General features: G+C 39.4%; 1 protein-coding gene across 1 annotated transcript in view; it reads left to right on the top strand.

Moving 5' to 3' along the window:
* The window catches only part of Kdm5b (lysine demethylase 5B), a 67,532-nt gene that overhangs the window by 12,034 nt on the left and 39,772 nt on the right, over window positions 1-15,726 (top strand). Inside the window, exons 2-4 of the mRNA XM_050147685.1 lie at window positions 8,762-8,839; window positions 11,907-12,029; window positions 12,628-12,798. Of these exons, the coding sequence (XP_050003642.1) occupies window positions 8,762-8,839; window positions 11,907-12,029; window positions 12,628-12,798 (372 nt within the window). The remainder of the gene's footprint in view (window positions 1-8,761; window positions 8,840-11,906; window positions 12,030-12,627; window positions 12,799-15,726) is intronic.

The raw sequence follows: 15,726 nt of genomic DNA, 5'->3' as shown, positions 1-15,726 counted from the left end.
CTTTTTGAGACAGGTTTTCTTTGTGGCTTTGGAGCCTGTCCTGGCACTAGCTCTGTAGACCAGTCTGGTCTCGAACTCACAGAGATCCGCCTGCCTCTGCCGTTGGTGGTGCTGGGATTAAAGGCTTGCACCACCATCACCCGGCATTGGGATTAAAGGTTTGTGCCAACACTGTCCAGCTATGTTTTTTATTTTATGTTTTATTTATGTTTTTTATATCCACATAGTAAGAAAAGTCTCACTATGTAGCTTTGTAGCTTTTGCTGGCCTGGAACTCCCTATTCAAACCAGTCTGACCTTGAGCTTGTAGCCCTATCTTTGCTTCTCTAATGCTAGGATTAAACTCATTTTGTGACTGCAGATTGACTTTGGACTCCTTTGAACTGGCAATGTTCCTCTCTCATCCTCTTGAGCCACCATACCTGGTTTATTTTTTAATTAATTAATTTATTATTATTATTTTTTTTACAATTTTATATATTGTGTATATGTGTGATGCATGTATGTAGACACACATGGCACTGCACTTATGTTAAGGTCAGAGGATCATTTGGAATCTGTTTTCTCTTTCCACCTTTACATGGGTTCTAGGAATTGAACTCATATCATCTTCGCTTGCAAAATAGGGTTTGAGCGCTCAGGTTATAACTTACAAAGTAAATGCTTTATCTACTGAGCCATTTTGCTAACCCCTGGCTTATTTTTATTAAGAATGATTCATTTTGGGCTGGAGAGATGGCTCAGTGGTTAAGAGCATTGCCTGCTCTTCCAAAGGTCATGAGTTCAATTCCTGGCAACCACATGGTGGCTCACAACCATCTGTAATGAGGTCTGGTGCCCTCTTCTGGCCTGCAGACATACACACAGACAGAATGTTGTATACATAATAAATAAATAAATATTTAAAAAAAAAGAATGATTCATTTTGCTTCGCAGTAGTGGCACAAACCTTTAATCCCAGCACTTGGGAGGCAGAGGCAGGAGGATGGGTCTCAGTGAGTTCGAGGCCAGCCTGGTCTACAAAGTGAGTTTTTTCTTTTTCTTTTATATGCATTGGTATTTTGCCTGCATGTGTCTGTCTGTGTGAAGTGTTATAGACAGTTGTGAGCTGCCATGTGGATGCTGGGAATTGAGCCTGGGTCCTCTGGAAGAGCAGCTAGTCCTCTTACCTGCTGAACCATCCTTCAGCCCCCAGTTTATTTATTTTGGTTTTTCAAGACAGGGTTTCCCCGTCTAGCTCTAGCTGTAGGCCAGGCTGACCTTGAACGCACAGAGATGCACTTTCAGCCTTCCAAGTACTGGCATTAAAGGAGTTAATGTAGGGCTGGAGAGATGGCTCAGTGGTTAAGAGCATTGCCTGCTATGCCAGAGGTCCTGAGTTCAATTCCCAGCAACCACATCGTGGCTTACAACCATCTGTAATGAGATCTGGTGCCCTCTTCTGGCCTGTAGGCACATACACAGAATATTCTATACATAATAAATAAATAAATATTTTAAAAAAAGGAGTTAATGTAGCTTTATTTTACAATGGTTACAATGCTCAGCTTTGTTTGGAATAATTTAAAAACGTTTTATAAAATTGTATGTATGTTTGCATGTATGTGTCTGCACATGCCACAGCACGCATGCAAGTGATAAGGATTGAAATAGGGGTCTTGCACATGTTAAGTAGATAAGTACTTTCCACTGAACTCTACCTTCAGCCGGGTTGAAGCATACATGTTAGTTCTAATGATCTCCTGAAACAAAGACATGGTTGCAAGGGGGGCATAACAAGGTAGTCATAGCAACAGGTAGTCATGGGTGGTCATATAACCTTTTGAAACAAAGGTAGGGTTGCAAGATGGTTATAAACTTTTTGAAAGAAAATCATGGATGCCATTCCTGGAACAGGCAACATAGAAGCATTTGTAGTTAAGGTATGAGTGAAATATAACACAGTCTTGAAAAACAGGTTTAATTATAGACAGGAATGAACCTAGTTCATTTTTACTGTAAAATGGTTTTTAAGCCTAAAATAGACATGGATTGGTTCTACAGAGAACAGCTATCAAGAGTAAGTTACTTGCACCTTGTTGATAAGGACCTGGGAAGATGGGGTAGTTCCCCTGTCTCTACCTCTCTTGTCCCTTTGGGGTACTGGGATCACAAATGTGCACTACTTCATTCAGCTCTTGCTGGTGTGCGCCACTACAATTGACTGGAATTTTTTTTTTATTCAACTTTTAAAAGTCCACCAGAGACATAAATGCTTTTTTTTTTCTTGGTTTTTCGAGACAGGGTTTCTCAGTAGCTTTGAGCTAGCTCTTGTAGACCAGGCTGGCCTCCGAACTCAACAGAGATCTGCCTGTCTCTGAGTGCTGGGATTAAAGGTGTGTGTCACCTGCTCAGGCCTAGTAATTCTTCATGTATTTTTTTTTTCCCTTTTTGGTGTAAAGAATGTGTGGAGGGCACATTGTATATGTATCGTAGGGGTAGGGTGTCTTCCTCTATTGCTCTCTGCCCTGTGACACTGGACGTGGTCTTTGACTGAACTAGAAGAGCTGGTCTTTTCAGTTAGGCTGGCTCACCTGGAAGGAAGCTCCAGTGATCTGCCAGTTTTCACCCTGAATAATGTCATGCCTGGGAAGTCAAACTCAGGTCTTTGGTTTGCAGAGCAAGCTTTCTGACCCATTGAGTCATCTTTGCCTCTTCATCTATCTTTCGCATGTATTGCCTTTTGGTCAGCCAGGGATACTCATACTCAGTGAGACTCAAGAGACAAGACAACTAAATGTGATATATACTGGATGGAATATTGGAACAAAAGGATGAGAATGGCTGGGAATATAGCTCTGTGGTACAACTTTGCTGCTTCACACATCTTAAGGCCCAGGGCTTGATACACAGTGCTTTTATTTTATTAAAAATATATGGGGTGGGTGCTCAAGAGATGGTTTAGTTCTTAAGAGGATCTGGGTTTAACTCCCAGCGTCCATATGGCAGCTCACAACTGTCTGTAACTCCAGATCCAGGGTACCTTGATACCCTCTTTTGAACTGATGGGCACTGCACTCATTTGGTACAAAAACATACATGTAGAAAGAATAACCATATACATACAATTAAATGAATACATTAAAAAAAAGAAATACAGCTGGGTGGTGGTGGTGCATGCCTTTAATTCCAGTACTCGGGAGGCAGAGGCAGGCAGATCTCTGTGAGTTCGAAGCCAGCCTGGTCTACAAGACCTAGTTCCAGGACATGCTCCAAAGCCACAAAGAAACCCTGTCTCGAAAAAACAAAGCAAAACAAACAAACAAACAAAACAAAAAAAAAAAACCAAAGGAGCCCCTTGGACAGTAGTTACCATCAGAACACTGTATGTTCATTGGATCCCCCTGGAGCTGGAGTTACAAGAGTTGTGAGCCACCTGATGTGGGTGCTGGGAATTAATTCAGGTCCTCTGTAAGAGCAGAAGATGGCCTTCTTTGCTGGCCATCTCTCTAGCTATTTATTTTATCGTTATTTATTTACTGTGTGTATATGTGTATGTGTGTTGATGAGTATGTGCCATGCCAGATGTGGAGGTCAAAGGACCATTTTCCAGAGTTGCTTCTCCTTCCACTGTGTGGGTTCTGGGATTGGATTTAAATCTGGCAGACTTGGTGCTGCATTCTTTTCCTACTGAGACATCTCACTGGCCAACCACCTGCTTGATAATTAAAAAGACCTAAATTGTTACATGTATGTACTTCTCAAATCTTTATCAAGGTGGTAATTCTTGTCACCCTCAACTTGAAAGGATTGCTAACTTAGATTAAAATACTAAGATAAATTTCTTTGGATTCTAAAAATTTTGCTCTGAAGTTTTATGCTAATCTTAAACCTATAAGACTATGGACTTAGGAATCTGCTCTTCTGCCGTCATTGGAATGCAATCCTATGAGCATATAATCATGATGATGAAAATAAATAAAAAAAAAGAAAAATAAAACTCCTCCCTTAATTCTGATGACCAAGTTTCACAGATTATATATAATTAGGAAAATGCCTTCTTAGTTAATGATACTCTTTGTGAATAGGCTCAGTTTTGGGGTTTTTATTTAAATTTTCTTCATATATTTCGATTACATTTCTTTCCCTTCCCTGACCTTTCCCAGATCTTCTCCTCCTCCCCACCCATCCATTTTAATGTTTTCTCTTTCTCAGAAATACAATTGAAAAGTCAAAGCTGCCCCCCCCCCCAAAAAAAAATCCCAGTAAGATGCTTGGGTGGTGGCAGTGCACACCCTTAATCCCAGCACTTGGGAGGCAGAGGCAGGCGGATCAAGACCAGCCTGATCTACAAAGCAAGTTCCAGGACAACCAGAGAAACCCTGTCTCAAAAAAAGAAACTGTCTTCAAAAATCTAACCAAACCAGCCAAACAAACAAAAATCTCAGTAAGGACAAGAGGCAAAACAAAAAAACCCAAAATACCCATCACCCCTCCCCCCCAAATATCTACACAAAAATGTCTGGTTTCTGTTGCCTCTTCTCCTGGGCATGGAGCATGCCTTGGAGTGTGGTTGATAAACCCAGTGGTACTAAATTGAAGAAGACTGATTTCTCCCTCTCCCAGCAGTTAGGGGGGTCAGACTTTGGTCCACTCTCCCCTATTAGTGATGAAATTTTGTCTGGTTTGAACTGGTGCAGGTCTTGTGAGCTTCGTGTGTATCAGCCATGTTGTGTGTGGTAGGTGTTTCCTTGGAGAAACCTACTACTGTGCTTCTTAGAACCATTCTTCCTCTTCCTTCAGAGATTCCTTGTGGGGAGGGGACTTCATAATCGCATCCCATTTAGGACTTAGATGAGTGCTCCAAATTTTCACACTCTGCACATTGTCTAGTTGTGGGTCTCAGAATTACTCTACAGCAAGAAGCTTCTCTCTGAGTTGAGCTGATGCAATGATGGCCTGAGTCCCAGCCTGGTGTGGCTGCTGTGGGTCCCTAGTGGAGACTGTTCTATGGGTCTAGCAGGAGATGTGTTAAAAGGAAAGAAGTAGGGGAACCCTGGGTCCTGCACCAGGAGGACAAGTCCCTAGAGGATGGAGGCAGACTGAGAGGAAGTGCTCCTCAAGAATGAGTTTTTGCCCTGGTGGCGCACGCCTTTAATCCCAGCACTTTGGAGGCCGAGGCAGGCAGATCTCAGTGAGTTTGAGGCTAGCTTGATCTGCAAAGTGAGTTCCAGGACGACAAGGACTGTTACAGAGAGAAACCCTGTTTCAAAAAAAAAAAAAAACCCCCAAAAAAACCCAAACAAACAAAAAACCCAACTTATTTGACAATGAGTTTTAATTGGTTTGACTGCAGGGAGTCAATTAACACAAATGTATGGAGCTTCTGTTGAGTGTACTTTCCTATTTTGGAAATTATCGTGTTTCATGAACTTAACAAACTATAAATTAGAAGCATTTAAGGGATATTCTGATATATTAAATATATGGATGCTAATAATTGTTCTACTAAGAATTCTTAAGGCATTTAAGGAGAATCTTAGGCATTCTTGGAAAGTTCTCTCACATGGGTTAACTTTTGATTTTTAACAGTTTCAGTCGAGTGTGCCTAAGTGGTTGTTTCTGAGTTGGTGCTGAGACAGGTGAACTCACCGGTTCCTCAGTCCTCTCTGCGGAGTTTCAGTCCCCAGGGTTGTTTCGGTGCTAAGAAAACAACTCAGCCTTCTAATGATACAGTGCTTGTCATTTTTGTTTTGAAAGCTAATTTTTTAAAAAGTTTTAAAAGCAGAGGAATTTAAATCTCAGAAGGAAATTTATATAGGACTGCTTTGTAGCCTGATTTTTTTTTTTTTTTTTTACTGTTTTTTTTGAGATAGAGTAGTATTTTGTATCCCTGCTGGGTCTATTACTATATGCAGTCTAGGCTGGTCGTAAACTCACAAGCAATCCTCTTGCCTCAGCCTCACAAATGCTGGGTTACAGATGTTGAGCCATACATACCATACCTGGTTTCCTATAACTCAACTCTAGGGACTCACATGGTGGAAGAACTGATTCCCTAAAATTGTCTTCTGATACATACACACCCTGATCAGTTTCTTCCTTTCTACCCCCCTCTTTCTTTTCTTCCTTTTAAAAAGTTAACCTTACTGGGGTTGAACCCAGAGTCTGAGGTTTGCCAAGCAAACCTGAGCCATAACACCCAGCCCTGGTTCCTTTCTGGAAGCCATTAGCCTTTGTAAAGTATAAGAGCAAAGCTCTGGACCAGCTTTCCTCTTACTTAGGCCACACGGCATTAAGAAGCAGTGTGGTTTCTTTCCTGTGACATCTTGTTCTGTGTAAATTTAACATAATTTCTTCAGATTGATCTAAACATAAACTTTAATCTTTGGCGATTCTGTGAAGTATTTTCTGTTTCCTTCTTTTTCTCTCTCAGGCAGGTTTAGAATTTTTTGCCTTCTAACAGCTGGCATTACAGGTGTACTGGCACATCTGACTATAGAATACTTTATGTATGTTTGTGACATAATTTCATCCCAGGGTGGCTTGAACATAGCCAAAGATGACCTAGAACTTCTGATTCTCTTGTTTGTGCTTCCCAAGTTCTGGGATCACAGGTGTGCTTCACCATGCCTGTTTTATTTTTGCAGTGTATGCATGGGCTTGCTTGTGCTGTGTGTCTGAGGGCTTCTCAGACAAGTTGGCATTGGGATGACTTATAGGATTTGCTTGTTCCCACCTCTCATCATTGGCTTTACAAGTGTGGGTCACTGTGCCCAACTTTTATCTGGATTCTGGGGGTCCTCACATTTGCACAATGGGCACTGTAACCACAGAACTACTTCCCACAGCCCAAGCCCAGTTTTTATGTCATGCTGGGGATCAAATTCGTGTGTGTGTGTATATATATACACATTTATACAGATATCACATATATGGTAGGTCTTATGATGGTTGGTCTTGTCAACCTGATGACATCTAGAATAATCTGAGACAGGGCTCTAGGCATGGGGTGGCTCTAGACATGGGGTGGGGGTCATCTTAGATTAATTAACTGTGGGCAGGACCATTCCCTGAAGGGCATCTTGGACTCTCAAAAATGAAGAAAGTGAGCTGAGTACTAGAACGCATGCATTGATTGATTCATTGCTCTCTGCTTGCTGATTGATGTGGTGCCACAGATGCTTTGAGCTCCTGCAGTGAAGGACTGGACTCTTGAATTGTGAGCCAGGATGAACCCTCTGCATGTGGAGACCTGAAAAGGGCATTCCCCCTCTGACTTGGAGTTGTGGATATGCAGGGATTCTCAGTTTGTTATGTTGGCGAGGGATCTAAACTTTCCTCTGTGTGATTATGCTGCACATGTTCCTAACTGCTGAGTCATCTCTTTAGCTTTTGTTAGAGGATTTTATCACACCAACAGAAAGATAGACTAGACAGGAGCAAGTATGCTACAAGCTGAGCCACATCCCTAGCTTTAATACAGTTCTGAGTATGAAATTGGATTAAAGGCTATGAATTAGTATTTTCATAATCTGAAATAATATATTATTTAAAATATTTGGGTTTATATTTAAACCAGGTAAGGTTCTCTTGTCAATAAAGTCTGTCTTAACATTTGTCTTTATTTGCCATGTTAAATTATTTAATAGAAAACTTGTCATTATAACCATCAAGTGTATGAGTATAAATTTAGTGCTGAATACAGTGTTGTGCATCCATAATCACCATGTTGTTAGATCTTTCATTATCCCAAAATGAAGTCAGTAAAACATTTTTTTTCTCAGCTGTACTCTTATTGCAGATATTTAAGTTGTTTTCCAGTTTCTACCATATTTACGTACCAATTTATTCATAATTTGGATTGTTTTGTTTTTTGAGAGAGTTTCTCTGTAGTCCTGGCTGTCCTTGGAACTCACAGAGATCCACCTGCCTCTGCCTCCCAAGTGCTGGCTGGTATTAACATAACTTAATGGTGCTAAATTCAGCACCTTCCCCATGTTAGGCAAACATTCTGCCACTGAGCCGCGTTATCCTTCCTTTTTATTTTTACACTGTTAGGAACTGAGCAGTTTTCTTACCTGTTATTTCCTCGTCATAGCAATTCCTCAGTGGTAGGAAAATCCTCTAAACAATAGATAACCTATGTGAGTAGACATTAAGAATATCTTTAAAAATTGGTTTAAGTATCTATTGTTTTTTTCTACTGAAGAACTGATCCTGATATAATTTCTTTTTTGTATGTCTTTATTTTATTATGTATAAAACAGCACATACCCAACAATCAAAGAAAATTTCAAGTAGTACAAATATTACAATTTTAAAAATAAATATCACAGTGTGATAAGATAATTTGGTATTTTTTCCATTTGGAGGGACTTAACAAGAATCAGGATATCTGTAGTTTAGATGGGGATTGAGGCTTTTTTCTTTTTTGATATAAAATAATATATAATTTTTATTTGTATGTATTTATTTTTTATCCATTTTACATACAATGACACACAAATTCTTTTTTTTTTAAACACAAGACTATCCTTGTAGCCTAGGGCTTGAATTTACTATATAGCTGGGGTGACCTTGAACTTCTGATTCTCTTTACAGCCCTCTGAATGCAAAGATTACAAGGGTACTAGGGGTCAAACCCAGGGGTTCAAATGAACTGCATTCTTACCTTAAGTGTGTGCGTTTTGTTTAACTGATAAGAGATATTTTAAAATTAAAATCAAGGTTATATAAACTAAGTGTACTTAAATCTAATTTAGCTTTTGCTTTCTCCTAGGATTGGCAGCCACCATTTGCTTGTGACGTTGATAAACTTCATTTTACGCCACGTATCCAGAGGCTAAATGAACTGGAGGTAATGTTCTGTTTATCTGTGTTGCAGAGGAGTACTCTTTGAAGATCTCTCTGTCACTTGTGTTACAGTCTTGGTGAAATGAAAGCATGGCCAGTAATTGATACTCAGGCCACTGTAGCAAACCAAATTTCATTAAAGATACTAATTTTTGTCAGTTTTCTTTTTGTCTATTTAATTAATACATATGAGTTATTTTTATTAGATAATGATCATTGGAATTTTAAAGTTTATTTTGAAAATAATTTACTTTTGAGAACAGTGAGTGATAATTTACTTTGAGAAGAATGCAGTAGGAAAGGTTTTTTAATCCCTAATTTTCTTTTATGTATGAAATTTACATTTTTTAATTGGAATTTTTTTATTTATGTGCATTGGTGTTTTGCATGCATGTCTGTCTGCATGAGGATGTTGAGTACTCTGGAACTGGAGTTAACAGATAGTTGTGTGTGCTAGGAATTGAACATGGATCTTCTGGAGGAGTATCCAGTGCTCTTAACTGCTGAGCCATCTCTCCAGCCCTAGATTTAATTTATATTTTATTTTTGTTGTTTTGAGACAGGGTTTCTGTGTGTGACGGTCCTGCTGTCCTAAATTCACTTTAGACCAGGCTGGCCTCAAACTCAAGAGATCCCCCATTCTCTGCCTCTTGAGCTGGGATAAAGGCATGTACTTCTACCGGCTAAATAGATAAAAGTTTCAAAATTTTTATTTCATGTGTATGGCTGTTTTGCCTGCATGTATGTCTGAATTATGTGCATGTCTGGTGTCCTTGGAAATCAGAAGAGGATATCAGATAACCTGGGACTGAAGTTACTGATGATTGTGAACAGCCAATATTCTTAAGCCAGACTTAGATTTAGTAACAAACTTTCCCCAAAGAAAAGTGTGGCATTGTCAGTTATTTAGAGAGCAGATAAAGTTGTTTTTGTTTGTTTCTTTACTACAGAACTACAAATTTCTTTTTTTTAAATGTATTGATGTTTGCCTGCATGTATATGTGTTAGATCTCCTGGAACTGGAGTTACAGACAGCTGTGAGCTGCCATGTAGGTGCTTGGGAATTGAACCCAGGTTCTCTGGAAGAGCAGCCAGTGCTCTTACTAACTGCTGAGCCATCGCTCCAGCCCTACAGAAAGTTTTAAAATACAAGATAGAAGGGCTAAATAAATAAATGGCTGAGTAGTTAAGAGCATTTCTTGTTCTTGTAGTGAACCCTGGTTCATTTCCTATCTAGCACTCATGTGGTGGTTCACAACCAATCATCACTCTAGTTCCAGAGGAACTAGATACTTTTTGATACTTCCTTCTGGTCTGCAGCTATTTGGTATGTGTGCTGTACATTTACATACATGCAAAAAACCCCATTCATACACATAAACATTAAAAAGATAGTACAAGATAGAAAATACTAGGTTTTGATAACAAAATCTGATTATATTAGTATTTTACAAGTCTTTAAAAGTTTGTTTAATTTGAAAAAGGGTCTTGATATGTAGCCCATGCTGGCCAAAAATTTACTTTGTATCCTAGTCCAGCTTTTGAATTATAAAGCTGTCTTCCTGCCTTCCTTCCCCTCTGGTTTTATGTGATGCTAGAGATTAAATCAGGGTGTCATGCATGCTTGAGAAGTGCTCTACCAATTGAGCTTCATTTCTGTCTATGAAGCGTTTTAGCCTATTTTCAAAAATTTGTAGTTGAACAAAGGTGGGTAGGTATGAGCCAGGTGTGGTGCCTCCCTTTTAATCCCAGTGCTCAGGGGGTGGAGGCAGGCAATAACTAGTTCAAGGTTGGGCCTGATCTACATAGTGAGTTCAGTGCTAAATGTGACTATATAGTGAGTCCCTAACCTGGAAAAGAAAAGAGAAACGAAGAAAAAAGAGTAGTAGGTATGTAATAACGTGTAGCTTTGGATTACCGTTGGGAATTGCCTGAACACGGATAAAACTCCCAAACTGTCCCCTTTGTGTTTTATACTAAGGGTAACAAAAACTGATTAGAAATGATTTCATAAATAATGTTTATTGTTTTCCTGTGATCTTTAAATTATCAAATAAGGCTTGCAGGCAGACTTTTCTTTCTCGCCTGCCAGTTCCCAAATAATGAACACAGAGACTCAATATTAATTATATTAAAAAGCCAAGAGCTCAGCTTTATTGTAGCTAACTCTTACAACTTAAATGAACCAACCCATTTATATTAATCTATATTCTGCCATGTGGCATTGCCCTGCTATCATCCTGCACCTCCTGTTTCTTCATGTCTGGGCAACAACTCCTGACTCCACCCCTCTTTCCAGTCCTTAGCCTGGTTTTGTCCTCCTAACCTTATCCAGTCCAGCTTTGGGCCAGTCAACTTCTTTATTAAACCAATTTCCCTTAATTTACACAGTGTACAGGAGGATTAATTAAGGTAAATATAGAAAGGCCAGAGTAGTTGGGGATGGTGACACACACCTTTAATGTCAGCATTGAGAGGCAGAGACAGGATGATCTCGAGTTTCAGGGCAGCCAGGACTTTACAGAGAAACCCTGCCCTGAAAAGCAGATTAACAATAAAATTAGAATAAACCATTGCTGATTTTTTTTTTTACAAATAACATTAAATTGTGTAGTTTTCTTAGTTGAAACATCATTCAGAGCAACTATATTTTATATACTTTGCCTATTTCTCTGTTGTATGCAGAAACTATATTGACTGAGAATCTAAATATAGAAATCATAAGCAGTGTATGTAACAGTGATATTTTTCCTTAGGCATAGACAGACAGCACCTCACCTATTTTTTAAATACAACTTAGACAAGCAAACACTCTTGTTCTTAATTTAATAATAAATAAAAATTAGTTTTGTATTTAAATGGTCTTACGAGTGAAAAGAGCATAAGGTTATAGGCAGGAGCTTTAAATTGATACCAAGTACATCAGAATATATACATGCCAGTAGTGTAAGCCACTTGGGGGACGAAAATGGTAAGATTGTTTATACCTGTGATTATGCTCAGCCTTGTGCCATGGGAAAACAAAAATAGGTGAGATTAAAAATGCCTTTTTTTTTTTTTTGGACATTTAGGCCCAAACACGTGTAAAATTGAATTTCCTGGACCAGATTGCAAAGTATTGGGAACTACAGGGAAGTACTTTAAAGATTCCACATGTGGAGAGGAAGATCTTAGACCTGTTCCAGCTTAATAAGGCAAGTGCGGGGCAACTGTCTTAATGCAGTTTTCTTTTTTTACGTTAAGTATCACAGCTCTATCTAGTCTATAAGCCTTATTTCTTTTGAAACACCTCAATGCTGCAAAGAGTCCTTCCCATTTCTGTTGAGATAAGTGGAACCTAAGGCTCAAGGGAATTGAGAAGACTTCAGCTAAAACAGCTAGGCCATAATTCAGTTCTAGGTCCCACTTCTTTGTACCGGAATGATGGCATGCTTGCTGTCTCTTCTTTAAATACAAATTTTAAAGGTAAGAAAGGAGGATCAAGTACTGGGACAGGGGCCTTATTCTTCTGTGGGGAAGTGAGAAGTAGTTTGAGAGTGGTGAAATGTCTGTGAACCACACTGTCAAGAGCTGTTCACATTGTAGTTGAAAATTAATGCCTGGTAGTTTTTCTTTTCTTCTTTTGACCTAGGAAGTGAAAAACATCCAAACAAAAAGCATAGCAACAACAACGAAAATTATAACCGGGAATTTTGTTCTTAGAGTCATACCTAGGTGTAGGGGATTAGAAGTAATTTTCTCTTAACATTTATTTATTCTTTTTTTTTTATTCTATTTTTTTGCTGTTAATAGTTAGTCGCAGAAGAAGGTGGGTTTGCAGTTGTTTGCAAGGATAGAAAATGGACCAAAATTGCCACCAAGATGGGTTTTGCTCCTGGTAAAGCTGTGGGTTCACACATCAGGGGGCATTATGAGCGAATCCTCCATCCGTACAACTTATTCCTGTCTGGAGACAGTTTGAGGGTGAGTGTTGGAGCCAGCCTTGGCCTGTTTTATTTAATTGCTTATTTGTTTGGTACATTTTCTTTGTGGGCAGTGAGACAATGTTAATCATGTTCAGAAAACATTGCTGAATTGATTGATTGATTGAAAAATTTCAGTACTTTGGTTATGGAGCAACTTAAAAGGTTATATTAGAATAAATAAGATTATAAAGAAAATGCCTTTTTACTGTCAAAAACAGCTAAAATCTGTATTTTAGTATAGGACTTGATTATTACATATTTTTAAAAAATGGCATATGCTATTTCAAGCATCCCTGGTTGTCACAAAAAAGTGTGACCTGTGATTTAAGTGGGCTAACAGTTGCTGACTGGGATTTCCAGGGAGGGTGTCAGGTTTATAAAGGAGAGAGGATTTGATGCCGGGTCAAACTCTCAGCAGTTTCGGGTAAATGCTGTAACACCGACCCCGTATTTCAGGGCTCTGGTAGAAAGGAGTGTCAGTCCATTTGCATGGTTTGACATTCTGTTACTAGAGCAGTCGTCAGTCCTATAACTGGAACTATTTCTGTGCAATGGAAAGACTGATAGTTTCTCAGGTCAGAACAATAATAAAAATTCTATCTTAATCCTATAGACCAGTAACACCTAGAATGCTAAGTCCTATATATTTTCATAGCATCTTTGTTTTCTATTTTTTTGAACTTCTTTTTTAGACTAAAAGTGGCTTGTCTGATAACTTTATACTCAGTTTTTTTTTTTTTTATTTTTGCATACTGGTGATCAAACAAGCTCTGCCCATGCTACCTTACCACTGACTGTATCACCCAGTCTCCCAAGTTGGGATGTTGTTTGTGTGTAGCCCTTGCTGTTTTATAATTTTAATTTAAACCAGGCAAGCCTTGAGCTCACCGAGATAATGCTTGTCTCTGCCTAAGTGATGGGATTATAGGTGCTGCCACACTTGGCTTTTATTTTGAGACAAGGTCTTTTGTGTCACAGACTGACCTCAACTTGTTGTATATTTAAGGATGACTTTGAATTTCTAACCATCTTGCCTTCACCTACCAAGTGATGGGATCACAGCATGCACCTCCATTCTCAGTTCATACCATGCTGGAGGTTCAACCCAGGTCTTTTATGCATATGAGACAAGCATTCTATTGATGGAGCTTCACCCCAATCCCTCTCTCCATTTAAAAATGTATGTTAAAGCCAGGTAGTGGCATATGGGAGGCAGAGGTAGGTGGATCCTGAGTTCAAGGCCAGCCTGGTCTACAAGAGCTAGTTACAGGACAGCTAGGACTGTTAAAAAGAGAGACCCTGTCTTGAAAAGCAAACAAAACAAAAAATGTATGTTAGCCGGGCAGTGGTGGCGCACACTTTTAATTCCAGCACTTGGGAGGCAGAGGCAGGAGTATCTCTGAGTTTGAGGCCAGCCTGGTCTACACACCAAGTTCCAGTATAGGCTCCAAAGCTATAGAGAAACTCTCTCTTGAAAAAACAAAACAAAAAGTATGTTAGTGTTTAGTCAGCCTTGGATGATATCACTCATTTTGAGACAATGTCTTACTGTATGAGTTTATTGTTGCTTCAGCAAAATACCCGACCAAACCAACTGGGGCAAATTTGAGTTTATGGTCCATTTTGGCAGGAAAGCATGGTCTCAGAAGCATAAAATATCTGTTCACTTTGTATCTGCAGTCAAGAAACAGATAAAAATGCTCTTGGTTAGCTGAGTGGTTGTGGCACACGCCTTTAATCCCAGTACTTGGGAGGCAGAGGCAGGGGGTCTCTGAGTTTGAGGCCAGCCTGGTGTACAAGAGCTAGTTGCAGAACATGCTCCAAAGCTACAGAGAAACCCTGTCTCAAAAAACAAAATAAAACAAAACAAACAAAATGCTCTTGCTTATGTTGCCTTTTTCCTTTATGCCTCCTGGTAGCCCCTGCCCGTGAGTTGGTGCTATCCACAGTTAGTGTGCTTCTTCCTACCTTAATTAACCAAATCTAGAAAACGCTTTACACAATGCCCAGATGCTTGTCTCTCAGGTGATGCTAAAATCCTCTCAAGTTGGCTGTGTTAACCATCACAGTATGTATCCTGGTCTGTCCTTGGACATGTGTTTCTCCTACTTCAGCCTCCCAAGTGCTGGGATTATAGTCGTGGGCCATGTACTAGATTTGCCTCTCTTTTATAGTTACATTTTATAAATAGTTGCCCCATAATGATTAACTTTTCTTTGTTTGAATTCTCCTATGTGTGGAGGTTCAATGAGTAAGGGAAAGAAGATCTTAGCTGAATTATGAGTTGCAGCATTTTAGAAACTTGTTAGTTGTCTTGTTTACAAAGCAAGTGCTTCTTTACAAAAAGCACTTAAAAGCTCTGCTGTGTTTGTATCCCTAGCACACCAGAAGTTAAGGCAAGGAAATATTGCCTTTTTACAAAAGCCTAGGCTTGTGTAGTAAGATAAGTAAACAAAGGGTAGGGATTTCAAGATTGATTTCATAAACATTGTATATATAACTCAAGTGTTTGTTTTAACCTACTATATACCAATATATTCTAATTACTGATGCATATTCCTTGTAGAAAGTTTTCTAAAAAAGGCTGAGGATTGTAGCTCAGTTGGGAGAATGGTTGTCTGCTGTCATGGTGGCACATGCACTCAGACACAGGCAGGAGAATCAGAAGTTCAAGATTATTGTTGGTTTTTTTTTTTTTTTGGTATTTCAAGACAGGGTTTCTCTGTAGCTTTGGAGCCTGTCCTGGCGCTAGCTCTTGTAGACCAGGCTGGCCTCGAACTCACAGAGATCCGAACTCACAAAGATCCGCCTGCCTCTACCTACCGAATGCTGGGATTAAAGGCGTGCGCCATCACCGCCCGGCAAGATTGTTGTTGGTTATACAGTGAATTCACAGTCAACTTGGGCTGCATGAGACTGAGTCTCA

The sequence above is a fragment of the Alexandromys fortis genome, unplaced genomic scaffold, assembly GCF_014885135.2.
Source record: "Alexandromys fortis isolate MF-2015 unplaced genomic scaffold, M_Fortis_MF-2015_v1.1 scaffold_58, whole genome shotgun sequence".
NCBI classification, from domain to species: domain Eukaryota; kingdom Metazoa; phylum Chordata; class Mammalia; order Rodentia; family Cricetidae; genus Alexandromys; species Alexandromys fortis.
Note: the sequence above shows the minus strand (reverse complement) of the source record. Positions and strands in the feature narration are given on the sequence as shown.